The sequence below is a fragment of the Periophthalmus magnuspinnatus genome, chromosome 19 (assembly GCF_009829125.3).
Source record: "Periophthalmus magnuspinnatus isolate fPerMag1 chromosome 19, fPerMag1.2.pri, whole genome shotgun sequence".
Classification (NCBI taxonomy): Eukaryota; Metazoa; Chordata; class Actinopteri; order Gobiiformes; family Gobiidae; genus Periophthalmus; species Periophthalmus magnuspinnatus.
In genome coordinates this window covers 24,671,994-24,688,598 of record NC_047144.1, presented here as the reverse complement: position 1 = coordinate 24,688,598, position 16,605 = coordinate 24,671,994, and the positions used below count along the sequence as shown (strand labels likewise).

Here is a 16,605-nt window from a genome sequence, read left to right as displayed (position 1 = left end):
AAGGACAGGAAGTAGAGCAGGCGCCACTCACTGTAGTTGGTCACTGCCTGAGACAGGAGATTCCATATGACACACTGGCCCTCATTTATCAAGTCGGCTATGAAAATGGAGCACATTTGGGCAGATATTTGTGCTTACACCAGAAGACGCGTGGTATTTATTAGGGCTCGATTATATGTATATATAACACACACACACATATATATACATATAATGATGGTGGGAGTATATACCATAATATATTATTTATAATAAATTCTGCAGAAATGAAGAGTGATCTAAGACATACCTGTATGTCTTCTGCTACAGCGTTGATCCCGTTGTGCATGATAGTGACCCATCCATCCTGAGAGAACATCACGAACAGGGTCATCAAGGCCTTTGCACAGAGAGGGACAGGCTGAATGCACGGGTCATTTCACTGTATATGTTCTTGTAATGAATTCTATTCTATTCTACTGCGCGATGTGTGTGTGTGAATGGGTGAGTGGTTCCTTGATGTAAAGCACTATATAAAAATGTGACTTTTTTCCATTTATTGCAGATAATAATAAATACAATGTAAAATAATCATGCATGTATCTTATAAAACATCTTTTCCATTAATGTTTTGAATTAAAGTTTCCATTAAATTTGTCTGAAATTCCAAATGCCCACTAAACTGCTTCTGCAAAAATGAGACATCACTAATTGTGCAGCAATTTGAATGGTTGGGCACTAAATATGTTTTTTTTATTTATTTTTTTTTTTTCGCCACTATGCTACTCATGTTGACATGACTCATTTCGGGTCCTTTGTCCCCTGAAGCTCATCCTCCCGGGCCACGTGAAGGAGAGTTCTGCAGTAATTAATGAAGACTTTTACTAAACAAAAGCCAAGTTTGGACGTATCTTAAGACATGGGTGAACACGGGTCCACCACGGGTCCACCCAAGATTTTCATTTGGGTGAACCAGAACCTGCCACTTATTTAAACTGCTTGAACAATAAGGCCTTAAATAAATAACTTGGTTACTTTTACCCGGATATACAATTCATACTTAATACCACACACATATTAAAGAAAAAGCTGACACGTATTTTCAATAGAAAACTGTTTATTAAATAGAAGTAGAAAAGTAGAAAAATGTAGAAAAATACATATATATAAAAAAAAATTAAAACAATAATTGATGATAATTGAATGAATAGAATGATTGAATGATTAAATGTTACAAAATATCAGCAAAATAAATATAAAAAATAATGCTGGTGACAGCATAAAAATCTGTCTAAAGGTCTGCACAGAATGGACCTGGTTGTTCATGGCCTGGTTATTCGGGGCCCGGTTGTACAGGACCTGGTTGTTGTGGGCCCGGTTGTACAGGACCTGGTTATTTGGGGCCCGATTGTACAGGACCTGGTTGTTGTGGGCCCGGTTGTACAGGACCTGGTTGTTGTGGGCCCGGTTGTACAGGACCTGGTTGTTGGGGGCCCGGTTGTACAGGACCTGGTTGTTGTACAGGACCTGGTTGTACAGGACCTGGTTGTTGGGGGCCTAGTGGCTGTTGGCCCAGTTCCTGATGGCCAGGTTGTCCAGGATCTGGTTGATTGAGGCCAGTTCAGACAGGCCCTGGTTGTTGGGGGCCTGGTCGGACAGAACCTGGTTGCTGTGGGCGTGATTGTTGGGGGCCAGGTTGCTGGGGGCCTGGTTGCTGTTGGCCTGGTTGTTGTGAGCCTGGGTGTTAGGGGCCAGGTTGGACAGGACCTGGTTGCTGGGGGCCAGGTTGTATGGGACCTGGTTGTTGGGGGCCAGGTTGTATGGGACCTGGTTGATGGGGGCCTGGTTGTACAGGGCCTGGATGCTGTTGGCCTGGTTGCTGTGGGCCTGGGTGCTTGGAGCATGGTTGTACAGGACCTGGTTGTTGGGGGGCAGGCTGTACAGGACCTGGTTGTTGGGGGCCAGGTTGTACGGGACCCGGTTGTTGGGAGGCAGGTTGTACGGGACCTGGTTGATGGGGGATAGGTTGTTGGGGGCCAGGTTGTATGGGACCTGGTTGATGGGGACCTGGTTGTTGGGGGCCAGGTTGCTGTTGGCCTGGGTGCTGGGGGCCTGGTTGTACAGGACCTGGTTGTTGGGGGGCAGGCTGCACGGGACCTGGTTGATGGGGACCTGGTTGTACAGGACCTGGTTGATGGGGGCCTGGTTGCTGTTGGCCTGGGTGCTGGGGGCCTGGTTGTACAGAACCTGGTTGTTGGGAGGCAGGCTGTACAGGACCTGGTTGTCGGGGGCCAGGTTGTTCAGGACCTGGTCGATGGGGACCAGGTTGATGGGGGCCTGGTTGCTGTTGGCCTGGGTGCTGGGGGCCTGGTTGTACAGAACCTGGTTGTTGGGAGGCAGGCTGTACAGGACCTGGTTGTCAGGGGCCAGGTTGTTCAGGACCTGGTCGATGGGGACCAGGTTGATGGGGGCCTGGTTGCTGTGGCCCTGGTTGTTCACTGGGTAAGTCATATAGGCTATAGGCTGAGGAGGCGCTGCTCGAGGAGCTCCCTGTGGGTCTGTGACTGGACGGCCTTTGTTGTTTCTCTTTCTGGCCTTTTGACCCTGAAAAGACATAAAGGTTTTAGTAAAAATACATTTTAATCACTGAAATGATCCAGATGAGTGTGAGACGTGTGTGCGACGTGTGTGTGAGACGTGTGTGAGACGTGCGTGCGACATGTGTATGAGACGAGCGTGAGACGTGTGAGACATGTGAGACGTGTGTTGCACTTACAAAGTTGTCCTTCACAGACCATTCGGGGTACTTGGCCTCATGAGCGAGTCTCTCTTTTCGCGCTTGTTCAAAATACGGCGCCTGCTCCTCACCAGACAACATCTTCCACTGCAAAAAGACACATGTTAAACAGGATTCTACCTTCGGCTCTTCATCATTCGTGAGCCGTATCTTGAATGTTTCTGTGTGTTTGGCGTGTTCCACTCACCCTCTGTCCCAGCACCACGTTCACTTTGGCGCAGTCGGTGATGCCAAGCTCCTGCACCACGTTGGGCCTCTGCTCCGCCCTGTACAACATAAAAGCGTTTGGAGGCTTCTTGATGTACGGCCTGCTCTGCGCGTCCGCATCCTGCGTCCTCCTGCTACAAACACAACACTCTGTTAGTGGGATCTACAGGGAAATGGAAATATTGACCTTTGCAAAAAACTTCTCCAGAGAACAAAGGTGTAAGGTGCATGTTCTTTCATGGGACGAAGGATCGTATGTATATTTCTACACAGATGGTCCTGTTCTTTACCTTGTCGGAGCAGAGGTACCAGAGGAGGACGGTCCTGGACGTGGCCCTTGTGTCCCCGAGGGCATCTGTGTGCGGCCAGAGCTGTTGTTTGGCTGAAAAAACACAAAACAATTCGATCACTTTCATTGAGATATGACAAAAAGACATTTCATTGTGTTTTTATTTTTTTATTTTATAGTTAAATATGAATGGCAAAGTACAGTGTATCGTTGGATTATGCACGTTCACTTACTCTAGACCTTAGCCTGTCCCAACGGTTTAACACTCTCCTCCTCTTTGGACTGGAGCACTCAGAGGTTTGTGCTCCAGGGTTGAGCGTCTCTGAGCCGATCATGAGCTCCAAATCGTCCAGAAGGTCAAAAGGAATGTCCTCTTCAAGAGACTCACGACACAAATCCACCATCTCAAAGTCTATGGTGCTTAATTTGTCCATGAAGTCCAACCCGCTCTGGGTTGGACCGTCCTGAGGTGGTGGGGGTGTGGTAGGTCCCACAGGTGCAGCAGGAGGAGGGGAAGGCTCAGAGATGAGCCCCCGGACGAATTCAGGATCTGCAAACTCCTCTTCGCCCTCCCAGCTGCTCAGGAAATCATCTGGATAAATGTTGTCCCTATCGTAGATGTATGGAAACTGTAAAAACAAAGAGGATTATTTATTGACTGCTCCTTTTCCCAATCTGACTCCATAAAAACTTCATACTCTCGTCTCCACAAGCTCCAAACAATCGTCTTACATGAGTTTTACATCATATGATCCATATTTATGTGCCAAAATGTGTTAAAATGTACTGTTCATAGTTGTAAATTAAATTAAAATACTTCAAGAAACAGTTAAACAGACTAAAACTGAACTCTGCAGAAACAGGCTTTTGTGTTTTGTGAGGCTTTTGTGTGAGTGTAAACCAGAGCTTCAAACATGAACTCACCGCTTTAAATCGACTCATTTCTCTGAGTTCAACGTTTGGACACTTAAATCAGTTTGTTTGCGAAATGTCGAGGAGACAAATGCAATGTGGCTCACTGTTCGATCACCAAGTCAATAATGACAAAAGTGCGGGAAAGTTCACACCTACTACAATTCTGTGGCATCACATCGATGACATCACGCCGTCGCCGTGGAGACAGAATTCCACGCCGATTCCGTTTTTCTATTATAATGTGCTGATAAATCCAAACCCTGTAAACCTTCACCCTGCAACAAATCACAATTTCAAATCACAAAAAAAATAAATAAACAATTATAATTTAAAAAGTAATTAACAATAATATTAACAATGTACAAATGAACATAAGTCGCTGCTGCTTTTGTCAAACAGGAAACACTGACTGGACTCATGGGTTTAACTCCCTGTTTTATGTCACATTTTCACCATTAAAAAGATAAATTATTTAGTTTCATGCTGTTAATTCATCACAGTCCTAATATTGCACTGTTTAAAAACACATGGCACTGCTCACGTTTGTGCAACACCACTGACCTCTGATGTGAACAGAACACACTCCTGATTACACAAAGATGATTATTTAGCATAGTTCAACTATTTTAAGATTTTTCACTTGTCTCAATGAGATTTAATTTGTTTCAAGATATTCCATCGTGATCCATCTTATTTAGATTTTACAACTTACTTTAAGCACATTTTATATTAAATCAAGCCACACTGTTGAGGTTTTGCACACATGCCCCAGGTTTTTAATGTTTTATTGAAACTACTGTAGTTGTTTTAAAGCATTTTATCATTAAGTCATTAAACCTGTGACAATCTCAAAAACAGCACAACAGCCCTATAATTGTTTATTCTATTAGCATTAATGCCAAGGGACTTTTTTTTTTTTTTTTTACATTTTTTTTACTTCAGTGGTTGTTGCTGTAAATATAAAATATTGGTTTGCTTATTCTGCTGATGCGGCCGAGCTATGTTCACCACTGCCCCCAGTGGTCAGATCAAGTACGGCGCTGGTGCTGAGATTCCACATGTTCTAAAGAGACGGACCAGATTAAACAGAACAACCAGAGAACGGACAAAAGCCTCTGTGTGTATTTACATGTGTCGAGAACATACAGCATAAATGAGCCTGTAATCGCCCGGATAGCAACTTTAGCGGTTAAAAGAGGAACAGAGCAGAGCTGAGCCAGTTAGTCCAGTGCAGACCCAAGTGCGTTTTATTTCCACCACAACCATTTACAAAAAAACAAGGAAAAAGTTTAAAAGAATCCTCATTTGCAGTACCTGTTACATACAGCACCCTCTCACATAACCACTGAGATTGTTCCTTTTATCGAGCCTCTCCCTAATTGGGTGAGCCCATTCTGTATAACAGGTAAGTCTTTTCTGTTAAAATTCAGCTCCAATCCATCAATGTACAAATTTATTCAATGAAATTGTCAATTAAAATAGAGCTCCGTTTAAATTCAATTATTTTAACAGTGGGAAATAATTACATTACCAACAAGCCAAAATATACAACACCCCTCCTTGTTAACCCCCAATGGTCTGCCCCGGAACCTTCTTAAGGTGCTTCGGCTCCCCGGGGACTCATTTGGCCGAAACACCTAGGCAGACAACATGGGTAAGTTAAAATTCTCACAATTCAATTACAAATCAAGTCAGTGCTACACATTTATCAATAAAACATTTTAAACATTTGTGTATGTCTTTTTCTTCCTGTTAGCCTCCATGATAGTAATGGACTAGCTACATTACATTTCCTCCCCCCTCTTTTAAGGGTACAATATTTTTAGTCTTCATATAACCTGGAGAGAGAGTCAGCAACTACATTGGCCTTGCCAGGCTTGTAGTGGACTGTGAAGTTGAAAGGTTGTAGGGCCAGGTACCAGCCTGCAATTCTTGTATTTGAGTCCTTCATTTTATGGAGCCACTGGAGAGCACGATGATCAGTTTCTAGGCTGAAATGGCGTCCCAACAGATAGTATCTCAGGGACTCGATCACCCACTTCATGGCCAAGCACTCCTTTTCGACAGTAGAATAACTGGTCTCTCTATCCTGTAGCTTCCTGCTCAAAAATACAACTGGCATTCTCTCTCCATCCACCTCCTGCAATAAAACTCCACCTAAGCCCACTCCAGATGCATCAGTTTGTAAAATGAATGGTTTGTTGAAGTCTGGGGTTTGTAGAATGGTATGCTTGTCCAGGGCCTCCTTTAGGTCCCTGAAAGTGCGGTCACATTGGTCAGTCCATATCACTTTTCTCGGTGCTGATGCTTTGGTGAGGTCATTAAGCACCGCGGAGCGATCTGCAAAGTGAGGAATGAATTTCCTATACCAGTCAATGAGCCCTAGAAAGCTCTTCACTTTCTTCTTTGTGGTTGGAATGGGGAAAGAATGAATAGCCTCCATTTTTCCCACCTGGGGCCTGAGTTTGCCGTGTCCAATGACAAAACCCAGGTACTCCACCTCTCTCCGAGCCAGACAGCATTTCTGAGAATTGATAGTTAGACCAGCAGACTTTATGCACTGGAGGACTTGTTTTAGGTGAGCCATGTGTTCTTCCCAGGTTTGGCTGTAGATTACAATGTCGTCCAAATATGCCGCTGCAAATTCTGAAACATCTCTCAGAACATAGTCCATTAGTCTCTGAAAGGTGGCTGGTGCCCCCTGGAGTCCAAATGGCACTCCTTTTGGTACATACCAAAAGGAGTTTTAAAGGCTGTCAGCTCTCGAACCTCTGGAGCCAGTGCCACTTGCCAATAGCCTTTGCTCAGGTCCAGGGTGGTGATGTACTCTGCCTGCCCCACTCGCTCCACCAGTTCATCAATCCTAGGCATTGGATAAGGGTCACACAGTGAAACAGAATTCAGATAACGAAAGTCTATGCAAAATTTCAGCGAGTCATCCTTTTTGGGCACTAGAACCACTGGACTGCACCATTCACTGTTTGAGATTTCAATTATGCCTAGTTCCAACATCAATTTGATTTCTTTTTTCAAAGCTTGCACCAACCGCTCAGGTATTCTGTAGCTCTTCTGATGTGGAGGAGCCTCTTTTTTCAGCCGGATGTTGTGCTGGACCAGGTCAGTGTAACCAGGTGAGTCTCTGAACAGCTCTGGGTCAATAAGAGGAACCAGTTGCTCCTGCTGGGAGATAGACAGATGTGACATGTCTACGACTAGCGACTCACCCTGGCTTCCAGGCATGAACTTCTCTGGCCTTTCCTCATCCTGAACAGCACGGATCAGCAGCTGATGAACTGAATCCTGGTGGGACTGAAATTCTTTTAACAAGTTCACATGAAACGTTTGATGTTTTTTGGTTCTGTCCGGCATGTAAAGTTCATATATGACCTTACCCACTCTTCTGGTGACTTCATATGGACCATGCCATTTGGAAAGGAGTTTGCTTTCGGAGGTGGGGAGGAGAAGAAGCACTTTCTGGCCAGGTTCAAAGCTTCTTTCCCTAGCCTTGCGGTCATACCAAGTCTTTTGATTTTGTTGAGCGGTCCTTAAAGTCTCTTGTGCCAGAGCAGACATTTCCTCTAGACATTGCCTCATCTTTATCACATAGGCCACCACATTCTCCTCTGAGGGGGTTGGATTCTCCCAATAGTCTTTGAGGAGGTTGAGAGGCCCCCTTACTTGGCGTCCGTAGAGCAACTCGAAGGGCGAGAACCCCGTTGAGGCCTGTGGCACTTCACGGTATGCGAATAGCAGGTATGGCAACCACTGGTCCCAGTCTGCTCCTGTGTGAAAAATATGCTGCGTAAGTTTGTGTCTCAAAGTCTGATTGTACCGCTCAACTAGCCCATCCGTCTGGGGGTGGTCCTAATACCCTTAATACCTAGGAGCTTGTAAACCTGCTGTAATAACCTAGACATAAAGTTTGTCCCACAGTCTGTCAAAACTTCTTTTGGTATTCCCACTCTGGAAAACAGCTGTAATAAACAGTTAGCAACATTTCTGGCTTTGATTGTTTTCAAAGGAAAGGCCTCAGGATACCGAGTTGCATAATCACAGAGCGCAGCAGTTCAGGGAACAAATATATTTTAGTTCTCTAATGGCCCAACTATGTCCATTCCTATTCTGTCAAAAGGAGTTTTGATAATGGGTAGAGGCTGCAACATAGCACGAGGGGCTTTGCGAGACGAGGTAAGTTGACATATTTCACATGTATTACAGAATTTTGAGATGTCATTGTACATGCCCGGCCAAACAAATCTGCTTGAAATTCTGCACAAAGTTTTTTGAAATGCCATGTGTCCCGCCCATGGCACCGAATGTCCGAGCTCCATTACTTTGGCTCTAAAGGATTTGGGTAATGCCAAGGCTTCAACAGTGCCCTTGCTTTGGTACAGAATGCCCGCTTTAATGATGTATGTTGCCTCCTCTAAACATCCTGGACTGCCCTGTTTCACCCCTTCCACTTCTGTAACTTTTTGGAACCAGGGTTTTAGGGTTGCATCATCTTTTTGGAGTCTGGCTACATCTGATGGGAGCTCAAACTCAATTTGGAGAGAAGGTTTAATTGTTTTTCCTGTCTGTTTGCAAGCTGTACCTATAAACTTTTCCCGTCTTTTCTGTGCCTTTGATTTGACTGGTTTTTCCCTTACAGGTTCAAGGTCCTCCCCCCAAAATGGTAACTCTTTTAAAGATTCTTTTGCGTGCTGAGCTCTTGTAATAACCATGTTATAAGGCCTATGTGGTGCTGCTTTTTCAGATAAGTTTACAGGTGGATTTGCAGGTATATCTTCAAGTAGATTAGGATTTACAGGTAAGTATTTGGGTATATTCAGGTTCTCTGGCAAGTTCTGACTCCTGCATCAAATCTAACAAAATTGGAACATCATTGCCCAGAATCACATCAAAAGGAAGGTTTGGGGCCAAAGCTACTGGCATTAGAAATGTTTGACCTCCCACTGTCAAGTACACTTCTGCTATTGGATACTGGTGTTCATCTCCATGAATACAGCTAATGGTAGTCTTGTCCTCACTCCATTTTTCCCTTGACACCAAACTTGACAAAACCATAGACTGAAACCCACCCGTATCTAATAGTGCTATAGTACGGTGGCCATTTATAAGGACTGGTGCAGTATGAGCTCTCTGGGTTGCAAAATGACTTGGCAGCACAGGTCTGGGCACTGCACAGTAAAGGGATGGCTTAGACTTATTAGCTAAAGGACAGGAATACTGGGTGTGGCCTAGCCCATTACACAAGTAGCATCTGCCTTCTTTGCTGGACCTATGGGAACTGTTACCAAGATTAGATTTTTGAACATGGCTAGGTATAAATTGCCTTGGTCTAGACAGAGCCCTATTATGACCAAAACCCCGTTCACCCCCATCGGACTTACTTTGGGCTTGGTCTCTGTGTCCATGTTCTCGGTCCCGACCTCTTTGGACCTGGAAGGAGCTCCGTCCATAAGTGGTGTAATTGAGTCCTTTCCTTGCTGCTAGGAAGACCTCTGCCAGCTCTGCTGCTTTTTCTGCCGTCTTGGGGTCATGTTCACGGATCCATACTGCAAGCTCCGCGTGAACCATTCTCAGGAACTGCTCCAAAATCAAAGTCTCTGATATCTCCTTTATTGTAGATTTTTCAGGTTTTACCCATTTAGAAAACATGTCCTTCAGTCGTACGTATAGCTCCTTCGGGGTTTCATCTTTCAAGATCTCTATGGACCGAAATCTTTGGCGGTAAGTCTCTGAAGTTATTTCATATTTTGTTAATATTGCTGCTTTAACCTTTTCATAATCTTCAGCCTCAGCAAAGTCCATCTGAACGTACGCACTGCGAGCTTTGCCTGTGAGTAGAGGCACGAAGCGGAGTGCCCACAAAAGTCATAAGAAAATGTTCAATATCGTCCTCAGGTGAGAGTGGTAGCAGTTTTGGCTCTCTGTGGATTACCATCTCTCTAAAAAATCTGTTGTGTTCACATTGGCCAGAACTTTCATCTTCATAGTTTTCATTCTGACCTGTAGGGGGAGCCATTTCTTGCTCTTGATCTTGTCTTTGGATGACGCGAGTCACCAAAGACTGCATTTGCTTCATCTGGTGCTGCATGTTTTCCATTTTATTTCTTCTTGTACTGCTTCCTTTTCTAAACGCTGATCTCTGACTGCCTGGGACTGTGCGAGTGACTTTACCAGCGCAGTCAACTCCTCCAGCTTGTCCCCAGGATTGCAAGCTGCTCCAGCCTCTTGGTCGGTAGGTGCACTTGTCCCCTCGTCAGGCTCCTCATGTTGGTCGATCTGCACTTTTCTTCTTGTACTCATCCTCAGTTACTCTGTTGCATGGGCCCCAGCTTCTGACACCAATTGTAATCGCCCGGATAGCAACTTTAGCGGTTAAAAGAGGAACAAAGCAGAGCTGAGCCAGTTAGTCCAGTGCAGACCCAAGTGCGTTTTATTTCCACCACAACCATTTACAAAAAAACAAGGAAAAAGTTTAAAAGAATCCTCATTTGCAGTACCTGTTACATACAGCACCCTCTCACATAACCACTGAGATTGTTCCTTTTATCGAGCCTCTCCCTAATTGGGTGAGCCCATTCTGTATAACAGGTAAATCTTTTCTCAGATCCAGTTCTGTTGTTAAAATTCAGCTCCAATCCATCAATGTACAAATTTATTCAATGAAATTGTCAATTAAAATAGAGCTCCGTTTAAATTCAATTATTTTAACAGTGGGAAATAATTACATTACCAACAAGCTAAAATATACAACACCCCTCCTTGTTAACCCCCAATGGTCTGCCCCGGAACCTTCTTAAGGTGCTTCGGCTCCCCGGGGACTCATTTGGCCGAAACACCTAGGCAGACAACATGGGTAAGTTAAAATTCTCACAATTCAATTACAAATCAAATCAGTGCTACACATTTATCAATAAAACATTTTAAACATTTGTGTATGTCTTTTTCTTCCTGTTAGCCTCCATGATAGTAATGGACTAGCTACATTACAGAGCCTTAAAGGTGAAATAGGGTATGGGGTCCTGACAAACAGGTCTAAACCAGGTCTAAACCAGGTCTAAACCAGGTCTAAACCAGGTCTAAACCAGGTCTAAACCAGGTCTAAACCAGGTCTAGACCAGGACTAGACCAGGACTAGACCAGAAATGAACCAGGACTGGTAAAAGCAGAACTTAGTGTTTCTTAGAAGGAAATTGCATAATGTAGTTTTTCAGAACCAAAGGGACTACATCTCATATCTTTAAAAAATATATGAGACACAATATTTGAAAAGTGTCAGAAAATTAAATCATGGCTTCTTTATGGTCAGGTTAAAATGCAACTTGAATGCACCGGGTGTCTTCAGGAACACCTCCTGTAGTTGCTTTGAGCTCTGGTTTTCCAGCAGGGCGCCGCCCATAAGCAGCGCCTGCATCTGAAGCACCGCCCCCAGACGCACATGGCCCCGCCCCTCCAACTGGTCGCCCTGGAGAGCGTTGCAGCTCCAGATCAGGGACAGGAAACGGAAGACGAGCAGTGGAGAGCCCAGGTGCACCTGTCAAGAGAAACTTGTCAGCAGCTCCAGGTAACAGCAGGTGTTAGTGTCCAGATGCTCGGGGTTCCACCACTCCTCATCTGAGAACATACACATTTATACAGTATACTGATACTTTGCAGCTGACGTCATCAACTTTCTCTGGGGACGTGTAGCTAACTGGATGCACTGCTCTGTCTGAAGCTGTTATGCTACGCAACCTCCACATCTGAGCTAGGACTAAACCAGGTCTAAAACCAGGTCTAAAACCAGGTCTAACACCAGGTCTAACCCAGATCTGGTCATGGATTCTAGTCTCGATCCAGATCTAGTTATGATCCTGGTCTGGGCCGCTCTGGGGTGTTACCTTTGAAGGCCTGGTCTGGACTCTTGAGTTCTTGAATGAACTGGGACAGAACTGAGACGAGGACCAGACTGAACTCCACCTGTCTGTCACTATTCCGCAGGTACAGACCCACCCAATCAGAGAAAGAGACGGGATCAAGGGCTGGGACACTCACAGCCTCCTGAAACCAGAGAAACCAGGTCGGAACCAGGTCAAAAAAAGGTCTGAACCCAGGTCTGAACCCAGGTCTGAACCCGGAATGAATCAAGCCTGAACCAGGACTAAACCAGGTCTAAACCAGGTCTAAACCAGGTCTAAGCCAGGTAATTTAGACCTGGTTTAGACCTGGTTTAGACCTGGTTTAGACCTGGTTGAGCTCCTTGCGGCTCTCCTCCAGGTGCTGTTGTATCAGTCTGTAGATGCGTCTTGCTGTGAGGAGGTGGTGGGTGTCTGTTAGATTCCTCAGACCCAAGACCAGAGTCTGGATTAGGACCAGGAGCGGGGTCTGGTCTGGACTAGAGCCGGACTCAGAGACGAGCTCCACGCAGGAACACAGGGAGTCCAGCTGCAACAGGAGGGCAAAGGTCAGGGCAAGGTCAAAAGGCACAGTTAGGGCAAAGGTCATGTGGAACTCGTCATCTCAGGACACACCTAAATGTTGGTCTCCTGTGATCTTTGCGTGTAAACCTGATGCCCGAACGCCACAGTCTGAATGCACCGTCAGACCTGCTGGTGGTGCAAAAGTTGTGGTGTTTGGAAGAAGTTATTTATACAATATTTGACCATTTGAATCAGGGCAGTTCATTGAGTCCTGTCCAGTGGTCACTGATCAGCTTAGGTGTTTTTACTGGAGCCAATCCTTCAGTAAAAGCGTGTGGTTTGGTGCTGACGAAGGAGGAAGACGAAGGTTTACTCGTTGTGTGTCTCTCCGATTGGTCAATACTGCTCGTAATGTGTTTCTTGTTGGTCAATAGTGCTCCGACTCACTGTGTGCCGCCTGATGAAGGTGTCCATATTCTCCAGGTTTCTATTCAGAATCGAGACCAGAGTCTGGACGAGGACCAAGACCTGGTCTGGACCCTGGGCTGGACCGGACCGTAGCGCCTCCTCCAGGTCTGAGAGAGAAACAAGGAACTTTAAACTAATCCAAGAATCTCGTGCATTTCAGAACAGTTAGTAGAGGTTTAAACTACAGGGTTAGCCTTTGTTACACAGAATGAGATGACACGCAGACACGGGGAGGGCATCTGACACACGGGGCTTGTACCTGATCTCCATCCTGCCGTGAGTGGGTGCTGTTGGATCACTGCACACTGGGACAGACTCAGAGCCAGTTTAAACTGAACCGAGTCCGCAGCCCCTGAAGGCACCGTGAGGGGAAGGAGCTTGAAGAACAACCGGTCTGAGTCTGCGACAGGCTGAGTACGGTGGGCTGCACCGGGGCGGGTACGGACAGTAAACGCACCGCCTCAGAGAGAACGGGGCACCTAAAGAGAGAGAGAGGAGGGGTGACATTATGACTCCAAAACATCTAGTCCACTGTGATTTTGAAACATGTTTGTAGAGGTTTAAAATACAGGGTTAGCAGCTTCTACACAGAACAAGACCCTCTGGAGACATGGGGAGGGCATCTGACACACAGGGAGAGGATCTGACACACAGGGAGAGGATCTGACACACAGGGAGGGCATCTGACACACAGGGAGATGATCTGACACACAGGGAGATGATCTGACACACAGGGAGAGGGTCTGACACACAGGGAGGGCATCTGACACTGCTCTTAAATATCCAGTCCCCTGTGATTTTGGGCTACATTTGCATTCACTCTCGAGTTCAAATATTTCCCAAGTATGGAGTCAATTTAATCCACGTTTTTGCCCTGAACTACTACAACAATCCGATTTTAGCATTTAGCAATCCTGATAAACTTAGGACCTCTTTCTTAGGTGGCATGAGTTCTACACAAGAGGAGAGTAGTTCACTGACCAGTCCTGAGAGTAGAAAACCTCAGCTCTGTTCAGCAGCGACAGCAGAGACGAGACTGTGTCCTCAGGGTCGAAACGCTCCAGCAACAACTGCAGAGACAGAGAGGAAAAAAAGAGGAGAGAGGGGAGAAAGACAAAGAGGGAGAGATAGAAAGAGAGGAGGGGGAACAAAGCAATAAAGTTATAGAGGGAGAGAGAAACGAAGAGGGGAGAAAGGGGAGAGGAAGGGAGAGAGAGAGGGGGTGTTAAAAAAGTGACAATCCAGGAAAGAGGCATGACTCTGAAACTGTATCATGAAACCAAATGATGTAGTTTGATGTGGTTGAGCTGTCAAAAAAAAATGTTTAAATTATTTCAGACCTGTAGAAGTTCCACAGACAGTAGTAGTACACGGTAGTAGCCGCAGGGTGGCCCTCAATTTCACTGAGGCCACATCAGCAAAATGTTGCCCTCAAATTTGCATAAATGTAAAAAAAAATGAGTAACTGCGTATCTCCTGATAAACTGACATTTTAAGACAGTCATACATTTTAATTTATCTTGTCGCGGGCCACATAGAATGACGTGGCGGGCCGTTTTTGGCCCCCGGGCCTTGGGTTTGACACATGTGGTATAGAGTGTATAAGTACAGTAGTATATATACCTGTAGTAGTTCTAGAGAGACAGAGTACAGCAGTAATATGTAGTAGTAGTAGCAGGAGTTAGGTGTGTAGTAGTACTAGTAAAATGGTGATAGTAGTAGTAGTAGTAGCAGTACAGTAGTACACATTTCAGACCTGTAGTAGTTCCAGAGCCGCAGACAGTAGTAATATGTAGTAGTAGTAGTAGCAGGAGTTAGGTGTGTAGTAGAACACAACACAACACGATACAGTTTTAAAAAAGAACTGCGCTATGACCGGTCCCTGAACACAAGACTGTGGATTAGATGGCTGGATTCTGGAGGGTACTGGGGGTCTGTACAGGGTCAGAGGGTTAGAGGGTTGTGGGGACAGAAGGTAGGGTAGGTTTTGGGGCTCGTACCTGGCCGCTCGTGATCAGATCTTTGAGTTTCTCCAAAGCCATGACGCGGATGGAGGACTGAGGATGGTTCAGACTGAGCAGCAGAGACGTGTCTGTGTCCCCGACGATCTGACAGAGGAATAAACAACTAAATAAACAAATACACAAAACTCTCTGAGAACAAATGAACAGATCAGTCATTAGACGCATGTCTGAACTTGTATTTCCTTCATCCAGTTTATTTAAGATTTAACTTTTGCTTTTTATACACGATAATAACGTAACTAAACAATGAGAGACCGGTTATACATCTCTAAAAAATATACTGTTTCACACAACTTTTTTACTCTTGTGAGCTTCAAACCATGTTATACATGTTATAATGGTGTTACCTCCTCAAAAACAGACCTGGAGTTGTGTTTTGTTTAATTCACACATGTTTGAGCAACTCTTTATTAATAGTCTGTTACATCTCCAAAGCTCAAAATGCTCTGTTCCACCTCGTGATGTCATGAAGTGGTAGTTTTCAAGTTAATAGCTCCTTGTTCATTAGAGATCGGAAGTCCCAGGGCTGAAATCAAGGTCGGACAGAGTGTTTTTTTTGTTTTGAGAGAAAAATATTGGGTGTTAAACGTGTGAATGAAACAAAACACAACTCCAGGTCTGTTTTTGATGAGGAAATAAGATCAGAAAACAGAAAAATAGAAAATAGCCTAATATAGGCCCTTTAAATGACAAATAGAACAGTTCGGTTCAATAATAAACCCAAAATTAGTTGCAGCCCATTTAATTTTCATATTAGATATTTTGATTCAAATTTGAACAGCCCAAAATGTACTTTACGCTCTGTTCACAGATGATACTGACTTAGCTTCGAGCAGCCGGAGAACAGGGAGCAGTCGCTGGTTCAATTCCTCAAGTTCCTCCTGTGAGAGTCCGGACAGAGACAGGTACAGGTCCACCAGCAGACTAAAGAGAGACACGTGTGATTATTATGTGTACAAACTACAGACTGTATAAAAAATGGACTAAGTGAGTGTGACGTCGCCCACAGCATTCGGCTACAAATGAAGGTATGGACGCTTTGAATCTGAGCGAAAAAGGCTGCTTTGTCTATTATTAATGTTCATATCTTGATTTAAGGACGAAATTGGGAAATAAAAACCCCAGAATTATGTAGAACGGGTTAATACGAACATCTTAAGACCAAAATGATGAGCCTGACAGCAGCAGTTACAGAGGGAAGGGCAACGTTTTTTCATTAGAAACTGAATTAGAATCAGAGTCAATGGAAGTGGAATCTCGATCCAGCTCACTTCCTGTTCAGATCGTGGCGGCTAGCGGGTTTGCTATGTTCATTTATGTTCACAGTCTGAGCAAACACATCAGATACACATAATATGTACTGTGTGAGTTTGTACCGGGACAAGGTGAGGTCGAGGTTAGAGGTCAGAGGGACACATGTGAGCAGGTTTTGTAGGAGCTTGGCCGAAGAACACGCATCAGTGCCATCACCTGAGAGAAGAGAAATACAACTTTTAATCTGAGAGAGAGAACGTTCAG

At 44.9% G+C, this 16,605-nt stretch overlaps 1 protein-coding gene across 1 annotated transcript; it reads right to left on the bottom strand.

Annotated features, from left to right (window-relative positions):
- Window positions 1–11,733: 11,733 nt before the first annotated feature.
- LOC129457157 (HEAT repeat-containing protein 1-like) lies at window positions 11,734–13,456 on the bottom strand. The gene is made up of 5 exons (XM_055229416.1): window positions 13,323–13,456; window positions 13,043–13,170; window positions 12,423–12,620; window positions 12,077–12,236; window positions 11,734–11,810 (listed from the first exon to the last, which is right to left on the bottom strand). The coding sequence occupies exons 2-5, from the start codon at window positions 13,067–13,069 to the stop codon at window positions 11,734–11,736; spliced, it is 462 nt and encodes a 153-aa protein (XP_055085391.1). The 5' UTR covers window positions 13,070–13,170; window positions 13,323–13,456.
- Between the last annotated feature and the right edge of the window lie 3,149 nt (window positions 13,457–16,605).